The sequence below is a fragment of the Camelus ferus genome, chromosome 14 (assembly GCF_009834535.1).
Source record: "Camelus ferus isolate YT-003-E chromosome 14, BCGSAC_Cfer_1.0, whole genome shotgun sequence".
NCBI lineage: Eukaryota > Metazoa > Chordata > Mammalia > Artiodactyla > Camelidae > Camelus > Camelus ferus.
In genome coordinates, this window is record NC_045709.1 from 52763988 (window position 1) to 52782732 (window position 18745).

The 18745-nt window shown below is 37.5% G+C and overlaps 1 protein-coding gene and 1 long non-coding RNA gene across 13 annotated transcripts in view; one reads left to right on the forward strand and one right to left on the reverse strand.

Moving 5' to 3' along the window:
- KLF12 (Kruppel like factor 12) overlaps nucleotides 1-18745 on the forward strand; it is a 517595-nt gene that overhangs the window by 475508 nt on the left and 23342 nt on the right. For all 9 annotated transcript variants that reach the window (XM_032496878.1, XM_032496874.1, XM_032496875.1 and 6 more), the window contains one exon: nucleotides 15945-16102. In XM_032496878.1, coding sequence (XP_032352769.1) covers nucleotides 15945-16102 — 158 coding nt within the window. The remainder of the gene's footprint in view (nucleotides 1-15944; nucleotides 16103-18745) is intronic.
- On the reverse strand, nucleotides 692-17262 carry LOC116668712. Of its 4 annotated transcripts, none has more exons than XR_004325947.1 (5): nucleotides 16278-17262; nucleotides 16075-16161; nucleotides 7313-7441; nucleotides 1921-2093; nucleotides 692-745 (listed from the first exon to the last, which is right to left on the reverse strand). It is a non-coding gene; the product is annotated as an uncharacterized LOC116668712 (long non-coding RNA). The 4 variants fall into 4 exon arrangements; XR_004325946.1 differs by lacking the exon at nucleotides 692-745 and adding an exon at nucleotides 869-1570; XR_004325945.1 differs by lacking the exons at nucleotides 692-745; nucleotides 1921-2093; nucleotides 7313-7441 and adding an exon at nucleotides 7640-9120.

Consider the following 18745-nt stretch of genomic DNA (forward strand, 5'->3'; position numbering starts at 1 on the left):
TATCTAGTCTACAATTTTGAAATCCCGTCTATCCCTTCCCACCCTCCAGCCTCTTAGCAACTACAAGTTTGTATTCTATCTCTATGAGTCTGTTTCTGTTTTGTATTTATGCTTTGTTTGTTTGATTCATTGTTTGTTTGTTTGTTTTAGATTCCACATATGAGCGATCTCATATGGTATTTTTCTTTCTCTTTCTGGCTTACTTCACTTAGAATGACATTCTCCAGGAGCATCCATGTTGCTGCAAATGGCATTATGTTGTCGGTTTTTATGGCTGAGTAGTATTCCATTGTACAAATATACCACATCTTCTTTATCCATTCACCTGTTGATGGACATTTAGGCTGTTTCCATGTCTTGGCTATTGTAAATAGTGCTGCTATGAACATTGGGGTGCAGGTGTCATCCTGAAGTAGGGTTCCTTCTGGATATATGCCCAGGAGCAAGATTCCTGGGTCATATGGTAAGTCTATTCCTAGTCTTTTGAGGAATCTCCATACTGTTTTCCACAGTGACTGCCCCAAACTGCATTCCCACCAGCAGTGTAGGAGGGTTCCCCTTTCCCCACAGCCTCTCCAGCATTTGTCATTTGTGGATTTTTGAATGATGGCCATTCTGACTGGTGTGAGGTGATACCTCATTGTAGTTTTGATTTGCATTTCTCTGATAATTAGTGATCTTGAGCATTTTTTCATGTGCCTGTTGATCATTTGTATGTCTTCCTTGGAGAATTGCTTGTTTAGGTCTGAAGGAAGAGGAGAGTGAGTTATTATTATATAGTGGGAGCCAAGTCTCTGTTTAGGGTGATGAAAAAGTTCAGGAAATGGATAGCGGTGATGGTTGTACAACAGTGTGAATGTACTTAAGGCCACTGAACTGGACACTTAAAAATGGTCAAAGGTGTCGATTTTATGCTATGTATATTTACCATAGTAAAAAAACAAAAAGGCTATGGCAGGAAAGGGTATGTATGGAAGCAGGGATTCCACTTAGAGGCTGTGGCAGACCAGAGAAGAGATGTATGTCTGTGGAGACAGTGAGAAATACCTAACTTCAGGGTCCGTTTTGAAAGCTGAGCCAGTAGGTCCTGTTGACAGTTTGTAAGTGGAAGAGGATAATCACAAAAGACTCCTATTTGTGTTCTAGAGCCATTAGGAGACTGGTAGTCGTTTCCTGAGATAGAGAACACGGGGGAGGGAGCGAGTCTGCAGGAAAATACCGTGTATTCAACTTTCAGCATGATACATTAGACATGTCTCATTGACCCACGTGTGGAAGGTCAAGGAGACGTATGAGTCTGGAGCTCAGGGAAGAGGACTTGTCAAATAAAAATGGATGAGTGACATGCGAAAATATGGTGTGTGTAGTGCACTCTATGAAGCATGGAAGTAAACTGATCGCCCAGGGGAAAAGTTGAAAGAGAGAAGAGAAGTGGCCAGAGAACTGAGCTCAGCGACCCGCCAACATTCAGAGGTTAAGAGAAGGGAAGGGACCTAGATGTGAGATGCTTTTCATTCATAGCAGCAAATTTCTATGAAGCACATCCTCTGCCAGGCACTGTTGTAGGTGACTGTGAAAGCAATTACAAAAAACAAAAAGAATTTTAAAAAGGCAGCACCCACCTCCTAATATTATCTATGCTCCTGGACAAGTTACTTAACTTGATTGAACCCCAGATTCCTCATCTGTAAAATGGTGTTAATAATTGAGGTTAGCACAAAGTGAAATAACACTAACTTGAAACATTTCCTGGTTATCCACCTGCTTATATAAGGCCTTTTATTTTCATAACCCTAATTCTTCTTATAACCCTACAAGGTAGGTATTTTTTTTTCTAGGAAAGAAATCCAAAGTTTAGAGAAGCTAATACATTTTTCTCAGATGCAGCTAAAAATTCATCTTCATTGGCAGGATTCTTACCGTGGTGGTCCTGAACTGACATCTTTCAGTTCCTCCGATATTTCAAGGTATTCTAGTATGTAAAACACTCAGCATGCTGCCGAAGGCGATAGTAAGTGCTTCCAAACATGCTCCTTTCATCCCTTGTCCCCTCCATTTAAGTGGGTCTGTTTGAGATCCCGAAAAACAAACTCCTATAATTAAAACCAATCAGAAAAGCAATTGCCTACGTCATCAAGTGTCTAAACTGCCAACTATAAACTTAGTAATATCCCTAAACAAATTCAATGAATGTTAATTGACTGAATAAACAAAAACTGCATTCTTGGTCTAATTTTCTCTACAAAGTACCTGGCCTTTAGAATTACAGGCTGGACAGCCCTTAATGAAATTCCATTACCATTAAATTTATTTTATGAGCTTTCTTTTATAAAGTGCATCCAGGTTATCCCTGAAAAATACTTCTTTATTACCTAGTTTCTACCACCCTTTTAAATTATTGTTTGTCTGACAAATGAAAGTGCCATTCTGCTGTCTTTTGAACATAAATTTATTGTCTATATGTAGATGAATTTTAACCATCAGCATTTCCTTTCTTGCCACTCTTCCTGTGGATGCTGGGATGGTTAAGGACATTACTATTATCCTGATCACCTAGGCTGAGCTGCTGGGATCATTCTCTCCTCTTCCTTATCTGCCATCATCCAGTCAGTTACTGCAACTGACAGGTCTGCTTCTCAAATGCCTTGGAATTGGTCCCCTCTGATTCAGATTTAAAGACATTGCTTTGGTTCAGGTAGAATCCACTGCTTAGGTGATGGCAATAAATAGCTCTCTAACTGATAAAGGCCATGGCTTTCATCAGTTCCTCACCAATGAATTCTATTTTTAGAAGGCAGACTTTTCCTCCTAAAACTATTTTTTTTTAAATTCCTGACAGTTCCAGGACCTACAAAATACGGTTCACTATAAGGGAACACTCAAAGTCCGTGGTACCCGGCCCTGATTATCCTGTTCTCGTCTCTTCTGCTTTCTCTTTACAGCTCACAGTCTTTTAAGGCCCACCTGTTGGTGTCCTACATTAAGCTTGCCCTGATCTTCTCAGACAGAATTAGACAAACTGTCCCTTTACTCCCAGCACTTTATTATTCCTCCCTTTATGACGTACCATTTTTACGGCTTTTATAATTATGATTTGCATACATAATAAGTTAGATAAATTTTTATTATCTTAACAGCTGGCACCAAGTTCCTCCAGCAAAAACTCTCTTGGTGTAGAAAATGTGCCATTAGGAATGCTGGGAGGGCGACTGTCAGCTGAACCCCACTCCCACTTCCCAGCCAAGGACTTGGATAGAACCTTAGCCCCAGGGCTTTTAGGAGGGAAATCTGCCCTGCATGTGCCAAGGGAAGGAGTTGTTTGTTTTTCTCCTGAATAAAGATGAAAAGAAAGCAGAGAAAAGATAAAGAAGGGAGAATGCCAACAAGATGAACAGTTGCCTGAGGCTGGATGGGACCAGTGGGCAGCACAGAGGTAGCCAAAAGCATTTTCTAAGTACAGGCACACTAGGAAGAGGGAGCCAGAGCTCCAGAATCTGTAGTAAAAAGGGCTCCTGAACTCAGATGAGCGTATGTGGTTGTTCTTGATGTGAAGATTGAAGAAGGTGCTGATTTTTACATGTTTACATCAGGATTAATGGTAAATGCCAAGGTAGCGCTAAGAATATCAACCTCTCAGAAATTTTGGAGGTGATGAGTAGACTTCTGTATGTCATGTGATTGGCAAATATTTGAGTCTTTTATCACCTACTTAAGGTAGGTAAATATCCAAATGCTACACCTCACCAGATCATAAACTCTCTTAAGGATACCTTTGTATGCCACCTGACTTCCTGTGGTGAACTCACAGAAAATGTTTGTTGTTTTATTTGATTGAATAAGTAGTGTTGAGATGAAAAATATCTGTATACCTAACTGCTACTAATTTAAACTCTCATCTTACTGATTTTCTCAGCAGGAAAAAGCCAAGTAAAAATATACCAACAGTGCAAATGGTATTTAATCGTCAATAAATAAGGTACAAGAGACTTAGTGTTGTCACCTTGATATATGACAGATTTTCCCTCTTACTATGGGAATGATAGGATGTAGGAAAAAGTGTAGCCTGGAGGTCTTAAGTCTATCATTTCCCAGACACTTAACCATTCTGAATGTCTATTTTCTCATCTATAAGACTGCCAATAATAATAGCTACCCTGCCACTCTCTGTGTAATTTTTTTGATGATCTTCTAAGCTTATGTATGAAGATAAAAAAGCCACTGTTACGCCCCCTGCAATATTTCATAGTACACAGTAAGTTTACTGTAAACAGTACGGTACACATTGAGAGACTACAGTAATATCTAACAATACTCTGAGAATAATGGACAGTGTTTTACCAAAAATGGAAAAGAGTGAAATTAGGAAGGTGGTCATATTTACATGATGCTTTAAAGCTTGCAAACATTTTATCAAACTCTTCTTAGGTGAATAAAGATGGGCCAGGGCTATGCATTTGGTGGACAGTATAGCACCAAGAGTGTAATGCTATATGAGAAGTCCTAGGTGAGAACTTCTAGGCCAGGAGCATAGAAATGTCAGAAACATCAGCTCAATAAAAGCAGGCTAAGAGCAAAATTGAGGTTGGAAAGAAAATGTAAGTATCAGCAAATAGGAACGTAGTAAGGAATGGTTCTTGACATAAACATGGTATCATGGAACCCAAGGTCAAGAAGGAGCTCAGAATGCTTCTATGAGACCATTAGTACCCTGATACCAAAAACCAGACAAAGACATCGAAAGAAAACTATACAACAATATCCCTTATGAATATAGATGCAAAAGCCCTCAACAAAATACAAGCAAATTGAATCTAGCAACCTCCAGAAAGAGTATATACCATGACAAATGGGATTTAACCCAGTAATGAGGCTGGTTTGACGCATGAAAATCTGTCAATTAAATACATTATATTAATAGACTAAAAGACAAGACCACATGATTATCTCAATAGATGCAGAAAAGGCACCTGAAAAAAATCAGCATTTTTCATGATAAAAGCACTCAGCAAACTAGGAATAGAGAAGAATTTCTTCAAACTGATAGAGAACATCTATGAAAAACCCACATCTAATATACTTGATGGGTGACTGAATACTTTTTCTAAAATCAGGAACAAAATGAGGATGTTCATACTCACCACTTTCAGTCAAATTCTAGCCAGGGCAGTTAAGAAAAAGAAATGAAAAGAAATCCAGATTGGAAAGGAAGAAGTGAAATTATCTGTTTGCAATTGACATGATCTTGTATACAGAAAACACAAATGAATCCCTTCAAAAACCTCTTAGAACTGATAAGCAAGTTCAGCATGGTTGCTGGATATAGTATCAGTATATGAAAATCAACTGTATTTGTATCCACTAACGATGAACTATCTGAAAATGAAATTGAGAAAATAATTCCATTAAAACAACATGAAAAAGAAGAAAATACCTAGGAATAAATTTAACCAAGAAAGTACAAGATTTGAACACTGAAAACTTTCATAAAGCATTATTTATAAAAGATTTAAGAACTCTCAAAGGGAAAGATACTCCGTGTTTATAGATCGAAAGACTTAATGTTGTTTAAAATGGTAGCATTCCACAAAATGATAAATAAATTCAGTGTAATCTCTATCCAAATCCCAACTGAATTTTCTTTTCCAGAAATTGATAAACCGAACCTAAAATTCATATGGAAGTAATCTTGAAAAAACAATAACTATGAAGGATGAACATTTCTTAACTTCAAAATTCTCCTCAAAGATACAAAGTCAAGACAGTGTGCATTTATAGATCAGTGGAATAGAAATGAGAGTCTAGAAATAAACCCTTACATTTATGATCAATTGATTTTCTCAAGGATTCTAAGACGATTCAATGAAGAAAGAATAATCTTTTTAACAAATATTGCTGGGACATAAAAAAAAGAAAACTTTTGTGCTTTAAGGACACAGTCAAGAAGATGAAAACACACATTGGGAGTGGCAAATTGTATATTCATGTTGTGTCCAGACTATATGAAAATTTTACAACTTGACAGTAAAAAGACAACACAATTTATAAATGAAGTGTTTGAATAGACATTTCTCCAAAGAAGATATATAAGTGGCTTTTCTATAGCGTATGAAAAGCTTCTCAACTTCATTAGTCACTAGGGAAATTACAAATCAAAACCACAATGAGGTACCACTTTACATGCATTGATGGCTAAAATGAAAAAGACAGACATAATGCGTTGGTAAAGATCAAAAGAAGTTAATCCTCAAAAGAAGTTACAACTTTGTTTACAATGCCAGTGAAATTATAAAGTGGTGTAGCCACTTTGAAAAACAGTTTGAAAATTCCTAAAAATATTAGATAGAATTACCATATAATCTAGTAAGTCCACCACTAGGTATATACCCAAGAGAATATAAAACATGTCTACACACAAACTTGTACAGATGTTTATAGCAGCATTATTCATAAGAGTCAAAAAGTGGAAGCAACTCAAATGTCCTTCAGCTAATGAATAAACAAAATATGATGTATCTATACAATGGAATATTATTCTGCTATTAAAAGGGAAGAAGTATCAATATTTCATGATGTATGCAAATCAAATGATTATAGTATATACCTTAAATTTACACAGTGCTGTATGTCAGTTACATCTCAAATTGAAAGGAAAAAAAAGGAATGAAGTATTGATGCATGCTACAACATGGATAAACTTTGAAGACTTTGTTTAAGTGAATGAAGCCAGACACAAAAAGCCACATTTGTACAATTCTGTTTCTATTAAATATCCAGAATAGCCAAATCCATAAAGACAGAAAGTTAGATTAATAGTTGCCAGGAGCTGGGGGTGGGAGTGGAAGAAGGGAGAATGACTGTTACTGAGTATGGAGTTTCCTTTTGGGATGATGAAAATATTTTAAAGCAAGCTAGTGGTGATGGTTGTACAACATTGTGAATGTAATGAATGCCACTGAATTGTACACTGGTTAGGGTGATTTTATGGTGTGTGAATTATGTCTTAATAAAATTATTAACCAAAAAAGGAAGAAGGAACCCCCAAGGTTAAGAAGTGTTGGAGATTTTTTGGACACTGAGTTTGGTTTACATTACTCTAGGCTAGTCTTCCTGACAACTCCACATTTGAAATATGAGAATGTGAAAATCAAAAAGATTAAATGTCTAAGACACCATAGCTAATAATTTATGAGTTATCATTCATATGTAGATTTTTAGATTAGAGTCAGTGTTTTTCTGTAGAAACCACAGCAAAAAAAAATTCTTGTTTTCTTTTTTCCTTAAAGGTAATAATATGAGCATATTGATCACAAACCTTTAGAAGTTTGCATATTAAAATACAGATTCAAATTTCACATCTTTTTCTCCATTTTTAAGATAAGATCAGCATGTTTCGCTTCTTTGTTTTTGTTTTGTTCTCCATATTTATTATTAGCACTTCACCCTAGTTCAGAAAGAAATTGATGAGACATACATTGAAGAATTATTATATAAAATTAAAACTATATACTTTGGAGTTGGGAGCCGTACAGTTAGACTGGAAAATAAACATGCCAAATCCTAGGCTATTGTGGTTGACTTTCCTAGCAGCCAAAGCAAAGAAGTAAATTAGGTGGGTATATTAGTTCTATCTGATGAAAAAAGAAAAAAAAAAAAAGAGTATCAATGTTGCCAAGCAGATTTTCCTTTATACTAAGCAAAAATTATAACACAGGTCTTTCTACAACTTCATTGGCGAGTGAAAAAGTCCTAGCTTGGGTCAAGAAACTACATGTCTGGTTCCAACTCTGCTACTGTTTAGCTGTGTGGGCTTGGCGTAGATTAGTTTAATTAACTTTCTGAGCCTTGGTTTCCTTATCTTCTAAATGTCTTTCAAATATGAATTTGGATCACTTTAATATACCTTCTGACTTTTCCAATATTAATTTGGCTGAGTATTTGAAGATTGAATTGAGTTTTTAGTTAAAAAAAAAGATAAAATAGTCCTTCCATTAGATGAGATATTTTTCTCCAAAATTCAAATAACACACATGTTTTATGATAGGAGAAATGCCTATTTGTAACACCAGATAGCCCTTTTGGCCAAAAAAAACTCAAGTAAGACATTATTAATGAGTTCTACTTGGTCTTATTATTTATGTATCCCTGTATGTGCAATTAAAACCTGTTTCAAAAATTTATGTAAGCGCAACTGCCAGATAGTTAACTGATATAATTTCAGTGCTCTTTAATAAAACAAATCTCTAGTGTAACATAGACCTGGTTAATGATGAGCATAAAATAGATGGAGGCTTGTGTTGATGGTCACTTAAAAAGTTTATTGATGGTTGCATTATAGTATCTCATTAGAACTGTGTATTTGAAACATTTTACATATGTTTCAGTAGTTAAGACAGAGTCTTATTATATACTGGACTTGCTTGGGGTACATCCATGTGACTACCTTACCAGTGAATCTGTCTATAAGAAGATCTTTGTGACACGGAAAAATTAATCTTCATTTCAAATTCTGCCCTAGAGCAGGGCTGTGGTGAGACTCCACTGTATGTACTTGGGAAGGTCCTCATGGGGTGAACTGTGTTCCCCAAGCTCCTTCCTCTCTTGTCACTCTTCTCAACACCTTTTGATAATGCTGCATTCTACAGAGACATACATATGACCATATCTTCATTCTTGAATAGTTTTAAGTTTATCTTTAATGAAATAAGGAGAACTTATTTTTCTAACTTAGCACTTTCTAACTTAGCGTGATTCTGGAGAGTCTCAAAATCAGATGGATTCAAGGGATACCCCAGTAAGATAAATATGTAGTGCTGCCCTAAGGCAACACGGGTGGTAGGGCTCGTGCCAGTCTGGGGAGGACAGCACCTGCCTTAAAGGCATTCTGATTTAAAATAATTAATCTGTCCAGACCTAGAAAGTTTTTTTGTTTTGTTTTGTTTTGTTTTGAGGTTTCAATGATCCATCAAGCTACAACTCCTGGCATGAACATAATGTAAACCCCATTGTTTTCTGAAGAAATTCTGTGGACACGTTCTGAATATTTCAACAAGTTTTGTGTCTTCTGTTCCCTGTCCAGTGTAATCCAGGAATCCACAGTTGTTTCAGTGTTTCTGTTCCATCCTGCAATATGAATTGACTTTATGGAGAAAAGTCTTTATATTACATACAATGTTCCCCCAAAAGAAACTATTTTAAGGAGATACTGTATTTTCAAAATGGATTTTCCTTGTTAGCAAACAATCCTCTCAACCTGTAATCTAAATTCATCATAAAAGTTTAATAATATAACCAATCACAGCAAATGTCATTAATGATTCATTTTTTTCTGTTAATCCATTTTACCTTTTACTTAAACAGACTCTGCTATTACTTGCTAAAATTTGATGAATCAAAAAAAAAAAAAAAAAAAAAAGCAGAAAGATGAGCCTGCACCAGTTTTAAGTATTTTAATGGTCCTGGATAGTGATGAAAAATACTTGGTAGCAGCTGTCATTTTTGAGGAAAATCATGATATACTATGAATCTATCCACAGACCCAACTAAAAAAAGATTCATTCATAAACTCCTTATTTTTTAATTAGTAGAAGATTTAATTTATTAAAATAAAGCTATAATTAGGAATATATTTTGGACATATCTGCTTGCGTGATAAAAGTGTCAAATTCCTAGTTGAATATATGCCAAGTTTGAGCTTTTTGACATATTTCAGCAAATGTATTGCTTTTAACTTATACATTTGGTGAAAATGACTTTATTTTTAATTTTTATTGAACCCAAATTTGAACGTGAAGTGGTATAATGTTTTAGTCACAGCTTCTGGAAAGATTGGCAACTTTCTTATCTTACAGTTTCAATCTGCTCAAAAGTAATTTTCTGTAGGAAACTATGGGTAGGAATGAAAGGGGAAGTTCAGATCAATGGATCTGTGCTAATTTGGAATGTAGCTTCTGGGGACTGGATGGTGAATATGTCTACATAACACCTTTTCCCCACTTAATAATATCATAGAAAAGGCATTGACATGGTTTGATAGAAGCTAGATAGAGTCTGTTACAGTATGGAAGGTAAATACAAAGATGCCTGCTTCTGAGAGCCATCTGCTGGTTAAGAAAAAGCCTGCAAAAACCTACAAATGTCTGGCTTGTCCACGTGAGTAGAATCTCGATTACTCAGACTTATGTAACTGCTGACTGACTGAAATTCTCATCAACTCTTTTCTTGGCTTGTGGCCTCGATATTTCATTCCCGGTGTGGTGTTTGATTTCCTAATGAGGAAGTTGTTCTAACTTCTGTCTATTCTGTGGCAGAAGCTAATTCAGAATTCCAGTAGGTGATATTTAATGTCCTATTGGAAGTAATTTTAAAATAAACTTTGGAAAACAGTACAAAATACACTTTTAAAACTGAATGTCCCCCCTTGCATTTGGGTAATTCTGTCGTGCAGCCAACTCTAAATGTTTTTGGTAAAATTGTAGATAAACTAAAATGGCAGGGAGGGAACAAGTTCTGTGGCCTTGATGGTCAAGGAAGACATAATTGCAGATCACTGCCAAACTCAGCCTCCTGAAAACATTTCCATTAAAACAAATATATATTTTATGGCAACCTTGAGAAAGTATTTTCTTAGGGAGATTAATAGTAAGTCATTACACTGAGTACCTCTACTGGCAGTATTTACAAAACAGTTTACCTTAAAATTCTTAAAAGTATATGCGTTATCATTTAAGAATGGCTACGTTTAAGACTACATTTATGTGGTGGTGTTTTCTGTCATAGGGTTAGAGGGAAACTTTAAATGATACAGAGTATTTTGTTGCTTTTTCATATTTTATTACATGCTGGTTTATGTTCCCATATATCTGAGTCAATACAGCATAATAATTAAGACTGGGTTCTGAAGTCAACCACTTGGGTTCAGATCATGGTATGGCCACCCACTTTGTTTCGGCCTTGGTCTTCACCTCTCTTTGCCTCAGTTTCCTCATCTGTAAACTAGGAATACGAATAATATTGACCTCAGAGAGTTGCTTTGAAACTTAAAGCATATAGAGCAGTGCCTTTAGCATTCTGTAAATGTCACCTGTCGTTGTTACCCTCCACCTTGCTCCTTGAAGTTGTGTTGAGATTGTGTAAATTGGCTAACACACCTTCTATTCCTCTGTTTTCTGCTCTTGTTTTAAAATTTAGGATATGTGGGTGTCCTCTTCCCAGCCTTAAAAGAACATCCTGGCTTTAAAAAAAAAAAAAAAAGGATTCCTATAGAAACTCCAATTTCAGTGAAGGGCGTCTCATCACACTAAGGTCACAAGTGACAAGTGGTCTTTTATTACCTGCTGATTACAGTTAACCTTAATTTCTTTCATAGCAGCCATGGAGTGCCTTCTTTTTAAATAGAGCTGTTCCTGGATGTGACTTTTCGAGCCTCTCTGGGTTTAATTCTAATTTAACTTGCCATTCCAAGTGGGACTGTTGTGCAACGGAAGCCATGATTCACTCATTTGTTCTCTCTGCATCTAATCATTACAACGCAGTGCCCGTGAGGCCCCCTCAGGTGTTCACTCATTTCTCTAAATGATCTTACCTTCCGGGGAAGGGAGTGGGCCTTTAGTTAATTGTTCTTTTGAACTGCACAGATGTGTTTAGTACAGTGTCAGGGAACACACTAGCAACTGTTTTGCGCTACCATTTTCATCATACCAAGCTCATTACTAAGGATTATTGGAAGAATCCGATGCTGGCGTCTGCAGCAGTCACTTGCGCATTTCCATTCTTTGAAGTACAGAAGTCAGTTTGCGTGCATTTGAAGATACCTTAAGTGCCTTCAAAACAAAGAGCTTATTGCTCAGAAGGCATAGAAAGGGCGGAATAGAAACACCCAACGTGTAATTAGAGCTGTTCTGTTACCAAACACCATGCTTGTGAGCCCCAGAGTGAGACAGGACAGGACGGTATTGCCAAGAGTTCGAATCATTCCTTCACCCTTTCCTGCTTACCTAGATGCTCACCAAGGATCAAAGGGAAGATTTTTATTTCATTCACCACCATCTAGTTTAATTTTAAGCCTTGTTTTAGAATGCCCTTTTCTTGAATTTAGAGCAGAGAACCAAGACACTTATGTACGTGTGGTTACCCGGGAGCCCTGATATTCAGTAGCCACTTTGTATGTTACAGCATTTAAAACATGAAAGTAACGGAAATGAGTGTAAGACTGAGGACCCAAGTGACCATTATCAGAAGACTTACAATCAGAGAACCCTAGTAACAATTAATTAACCAATTACGGATGAATTAATGAGTCAATAATATTAAACTAAAATTAGGAATACCTGACTTAATACACTCATCCATTCATCCATCCATCTATTCATTCATTCTGTTTAGCAAATGTTTCTTGAACGCCCACAAGTTCTGGGCTCCAGAGACACAAAAGTACTTGTTACCAGCACCTGGACTGTCAGATTTCCTGCCACGGACTTGGTGTGGCCAAACCCCCAACCCGTGGCTGTCTTCCACCTCCAGTACTCACCAACTGTAGGGCCATATGCTGTGGGCTCCCATACATAGCAGCCCCGCCATGGAGCTGGGTTATCCTCACCTCTTCCTGTGTTCTTTAAGCTCTTCTGCATTTTTGACTCTTTTTAACTTCAGCTCTACTTACCTTCCTGCCTTTGCACAAAGAGATCAAATACTAGTTCTGAGAGGTACAGCCTAACCTAAGGTACTTTGACATCTTCTGAGGAAGTCTCTGCCATTTAAAAAGGGGAAACCAGAGAGAAATTTTACTCATTGAATGTCATTTTAAAGCTAGCTTTGCTGGGTCCAGCTATCATTGAACATACCTTTAAAAATTATTATGATTATTATGATTATTATTACTACTACTACTACTACTACTACTACTACTACTACTACTACACATACATTTAGGTGGTTGTTATTCATAACGTCCTAAAACGTTTCACTTTAAAATTAGGAAAACCAGGATATGAAGTTTTGTAGAACATTAAGGCCATCTACCTAACAGGTCTTGACTTTGATGTAAATTCAGAAATCCGAGTGAAGAAATTTCATGCCATTCTGTAGCCTTTGCTCTGCCTTCCCTGCCTGCTGTGTAGTTCAGTGGTTGATGGCCTGTATAGCATCATTACTTCAATGGTCCCTTAAAGACCTGCTTAGTAGTTAATGGGGTTTGATTTCAGATGTATTTTTCACTTTTCTCAGTATATGTGAATACATGACAGGATAAGTAACTAAAATCAACTACAGACAAAACAATATGTGTGTGTGTGTGTGTGTGATTTTGCATGTTACACTCAGACTTCTACCTATTAATGTGTAGAAAGGATTGTACAAAACATAGTGCTCTTATTATAAAGTTATAATTTGAAGGAAAGCAATACCATGTCATTTTCTCAATTTAAAAGGTGTCAAGCAGATCACAACGTGAAAGTATCTATTTCTGAGGTCCCCAGTGAAAAGATCTATGTTGATTTTCATGACTAGATAGTCAGGAAAGGAATTAGCATTGCTCTGTCATCACACGTACAGGCTCACTTGTTCACAAGAATCATACCCTAAGCCAGAACATGCCTCATCAGGAGTGCTCTTTCTAAAGCTGTTCTTCCACGGGGCAGGCCAGTCACACTATTTTGATTCTTTTCACAATAGGCTCCAATCCCTGCATCTGAGTCAGGTATGTGGGAAACCACAAATCCGCACTGAGTGATAAGAAGGCTGAAAAAGTCGTTCAGCCATCCCATATGGTCTTTCGTTCAACTAAGAGAGATCTTGCATAAAAGTGTTTGACACAAGTAGTTAAACATCATTTATATTTGAGCTTATCTAAACATCTAGACCTTTGGCTACTGACTCTGTTATTTGTACAAGTGTAAAGATACATGGAAACTTAAAAGGCATGTATGTGGAAGGAGACATTCAAAAAAATTCACTGGAGTAATGTTATAGTGAAATCTTAAAAACAATCTATATGTCCATCACGTAAGAAATGGATTTTAAAACTCTGGGATGAATATTCATGAGAATATTCCCATATCTCGTCTGAGTCAAGTATCCACCAACAACAGCCCATGGATCAAATACATCCCACTGTTTGTTTTGTAAATAAAGTTTTGTTGGAATATAGTCATACTCATTTGTTTATGTGTTCATCTATAGCTACTTTCATGCTGCAATTACAGGGTTGATTTGTTATAACATAGGCCATCTGACTCTCAGTCAAAGTAAATATTCACCATCTAGGCCTTTACAGAAAAAGTTTACCAACTCCTGATCTATGCTAAAACACCACTTATTGTAAATACACCATTATTTTATGTACCACTAAGAAACAAAAAACTTATGTCAATTGAACCATGACAAGCCATCAAATGTCAGAAGCATCCTGATTTTAGAGACATTGGAATGTGAAAAAATTCATCTTAGAATCAATGAATTGTGGTATATGGCACTTCAGATAAATAAACTACCGTGTTTGTATCAACATGGCCAGATCTCAGATCCTTAATTTTGAGTGAACAAAAGTCAAGTGTAGAACAAGTTGGGGGATGGTGTGAACAGCTTATTATGTATATGTCTCTTAAAAATCACAGAGCAATAGAATGAGTTTCCAGGAATGCAGATACACACAGGCGAGCATAATTTAAAAGAATTGTAAGACTTTAAAGAAAACTGGTGATAGAGCTTTTCCCTGGGAGGAGGAGACGAGATCAAGATAATGGTGGAAGACAAGGTGGGACGGGTTTCATCTTTATCTGTGGTGGTCAGTTTTTTTAATGAGTGATTTATTAATCAAAAGTAATTTTAGGGGGAGTATATAGCTCAGTGGTAGAGTGCATGCCTAGCATTCACAGGGTCCTGGGTTCAATCCCCAGTACCTCCATTAAAAATTAAGAAGTAAATAAACCTAACTACCACCCCCCAAAAAAAATGTAAAAAAGTAATTTTAAAAAGCATCAAAACATGGAAAAGCTGGAGGAAAATATGTCAAAATACTAACAGCGGTCGTTTTTTACAGTAGAAATTTGAGTGATTGCTTTTGATTATATTTTACTGTAATTGTAAAGAACTTCATGAATAACTAAAAAAGATGAGTCATGTTCTTCATTTCTATCTCAATCAAAAGAGGTTAAGATTTGAAGAAGTACATGTTAATCAGTTACCTGACATTACAAACTAATCCTGTTTTTCTGCTGTGGCATTAAGATTAAACAATGTACAAGTCAGGGCCAAATTTCACAGTTAAAACTTTTTTGTCATAATGTGGAACAGCTAATCTTTAAATACAATGCACTTTATTCCTCAGCGTGAAAAACCACCAACTGGAAAAATTAAATGTCAGGTGCATTTTATGGAACAGAAATAGCTTGTCATGAGTCATATTATTGATGTACTGATGTCATTTCTTTCAGCCTGACCTCGCTTGTTTTGAAATGTACATTGTACGATTTTCTATGTTGTCACATGCAGTTCAGACCCTCATGTTACTTATTAAATGCATTCGTGTTGTCATCTATCTGTAACAGGTCTTTCTAAAATGTTCTCTTTAAGTGTATTCAGAAGTTCAAAACTTTGAGGGATAATTTTAACGCCACCAGATTGTCTCTTTGGATGATAGAGATCTACTTACCATTGTCCAACGTGAAAGCAACAAAAAGTGCTCTCATTTAGTTTTTTGTTTTTGTCATGTTGTTGTTGTTTTAAGCATGTCTTATTCTCCCTAGGAGTGTTTCCTCAAAAATAGGTCAAGCTGCCTGTCTTCGAGATTAAGAATTCAAATGTGTCCCAGAAAGTGACAGCGGGAAATGTGGACCTGGGGCCTTGTGTCTGTATGAGGCTACCAAGTCTGAGGCTCAGATCTCATGCCACCAGAACCACAGTAGAGGGCTGTGTTTCTCACCAATTCCATCTACTTTTTCTTTTTCCAGTTCAATTTCACCATTTAGTATTGAGAGCACAAGACGCCAGAGACGATCTGAATCCCCCGACTCCAGAAAACGGCGGATCCACAGATGTGATTTTGAGGGATGCAACAAAGTGTACACAAAAAGTTCTCACCTGAAGGCTCATCGAAGGACGCATACAGGTACAGCTCTGCGGGGCTTCTCACCTGACAGTCGGTGAGGGTCCAGAAAAGGCCACCTGCTGGAAGCAGAAACAGTTGCGGTGGGGCATTTTGTTGTATGTGATGAAGTCATGGTACAGGATGCTTGCCCGAAGTCAGACAAGCATCATAGAGTCTGAAGTTCGCTTTTGCTCACCTTGGAGCCATGAGAGTGCTGAAATGTTTTGTGCTCACCCATCAAACGTGCCTCTTGAGTTCAGTTCCTGATCAGTTTAGTTTAGTTTTGAGTTTAGTTATGAATGAAGTGCATTCCCTCTTTCAGTTGAAAAAGGCCTGCATCTCAGTGAAGTTCAGCAATCAGAGAAGTCTGTCTTCTGTGTCTTAAGGACTTTTATGATAATGGTGTGAACACAGTTGTGTAGTCTTTTCCATGAGCAGCACTGGAACATCATCATTGTCTAGTTTGTCAGGTTTTTAAATGTCTAAGTGCACATCAAACAAGCTTGAACAGAATCGGTCCCTTAAAGTTAGCTTTTTTTTATCACCACTAAGATCATATATTTTTCTTCTCGATCTTGTCCCCCAAATAAACCAAAATATAAAATGAGATTGACATACACATAGCACTGCAGGGAGTTTAATATTTCTACCTCACTCCTGATTTTCACTGGTATTGTTTTGTATATGGAGAGGATTTTTAGTCATCACAGTTCACAGAGGAGGAAATTGAGACAAGTGATTCACTGACTTTTTCACCACCCCCCATCTACCCATCCACCCATCCACCCACCCACCTACCTATCCACTCACCTGTTCACCCACCCATCCACCCACCCAGGAAAGAGTCTGGCAACTCTTCACTTAGCTCCCTACTCACCCGATCCATCTACTACCTTGTGTGTCCCCCACCTGGCATTCCCTGGCTTCCTTGGCTTCTGGACCCTGTTGGGTACCACCAGTGGGAGGCTCTGGGAAGAGATCAAAGGTGGAAAGAGAACCCCCCAGTTACAGGACCTTTTCTAGGAAAAGTGACTGGTGGCTGGAATGTGGGAACCTCCAAAGAAGCAGAGGGAAGAGAGAAATCCAGTCACACACATTCCTGGTAGCAACGTGTCTTGCATCCAACCAGCCCAGTCCAGTGACTGCCCTCAACAGGAGACAGCCGCCAGCACCCGCCTCAAACTGGGAGGTTCAAATCTCAGACTCCTGTGGGGCTGTATAAATAGGACTCCCATCTTGAATACATTAAAATAACTACACTGCATAAACTGTTTCCCAGCGAGGTAGCAAAGTCATTTAAGTCGGCATTCTTTGCTGTTGATTTAGCCTTGTTACAGATTATTTGAAAGCTGCTTTACAGAGACTTTCACAACTCCAGACGTTGAGGTGGGGCATCTTGTGTGTGATGAAATTATGGTGCAGGATGCTTGCCCGAAGTCAGACAAGCATCATAGAGTCTGGAGTTCGCTTTTGCTCATCCAACACGGTATTTTTTTTTTTACTATTTCTCAGAGTAATTCAACATGGTGTGCAAACTGCATCTTCCATCTTTCCTCTCTGCTCCCAGTCTTTCTCCCATTTCCACTTAGTCCCAAATTTCTTCCCTTTCTATTGGTTCTGAGCCTCCCCAGGAAAGTTTTTCATCGGTTTCCTAGGCTCTGTTTTTGAATCAATTTCCTTATTAAGGCAAAGGATGAATATAAAAGACATGAAAGTTGAATAAGCATGTTTCATCCTGTCAGTAGATAGTGAACACAAATCTTAGTAGCAAGGATGATCAGGCCATATTACTGACTTTTTATGGGAGCATTTCTGGTAAAAAAAAAAAAAAGAAAAAAAGAATGACCTTTCTTCAGTGAATCATATATTTTGAGTTAGCCCTATTTTCCTTGAACTTTCGGAAATTCTTATTAGCCTCATTTTCACAGACACCTCTGCTTCATTTATCCAAGTGATGAACAGTGAAAGAGGGGGAAAGGTTTAATTAGGTACTATTAAAGGATTTAACGTCATGGCATTATAAGATTGCATCTAATAGGTTTTAATATATATCATGAAAGTGGGGGACATGTGATGTAGGCGTTATAATTCAAAGCAATAGAAACCTTTTATGCTGAAGCAGAATTCATTAGCTTGGCTTATTAATAAGATGAAATCATAGACTCCTAGAATCCAAGTGGACCTTATAAGTCACAGAGTTTTCTAATTAGAGGAATCCCTTGGGTGTCATCTGTCACAGACAAGTCCCTACCATGCCGTTTCCTGTGAATTTAAGATATCTTCTCTTTCATTTGATCCTGATAACACCTAGGGGCTGCAGGTGTCATGATCTCCTTGGTACAAGTGTGGCTCGTGGTCAAGTATAATTTCCTACAGCACTCATTTTCCCACCTCTCCTTAAACACTGCGTGTGACTGAGAGCTTTTTCTTCTGCAAGACAAGTTGGGTGGAATTTCTGAAGGCACAGCCTCATCTCACGGTGTTGGATTTTCTCCTGTGGCGCTGTCTGACTCTCAGGGGCTGTCTGGTTGAATGGAAGAGCCCCAATCATCATACAGTAATTTTCGCTCCCTGGCCCTGGTGCTCCTTGCAACACGGCCACGAGCCACCAGCATCTCCATTTCTCCAAATCAGACAGCTTCAGTTCTCTCTGCCATGTCTTTC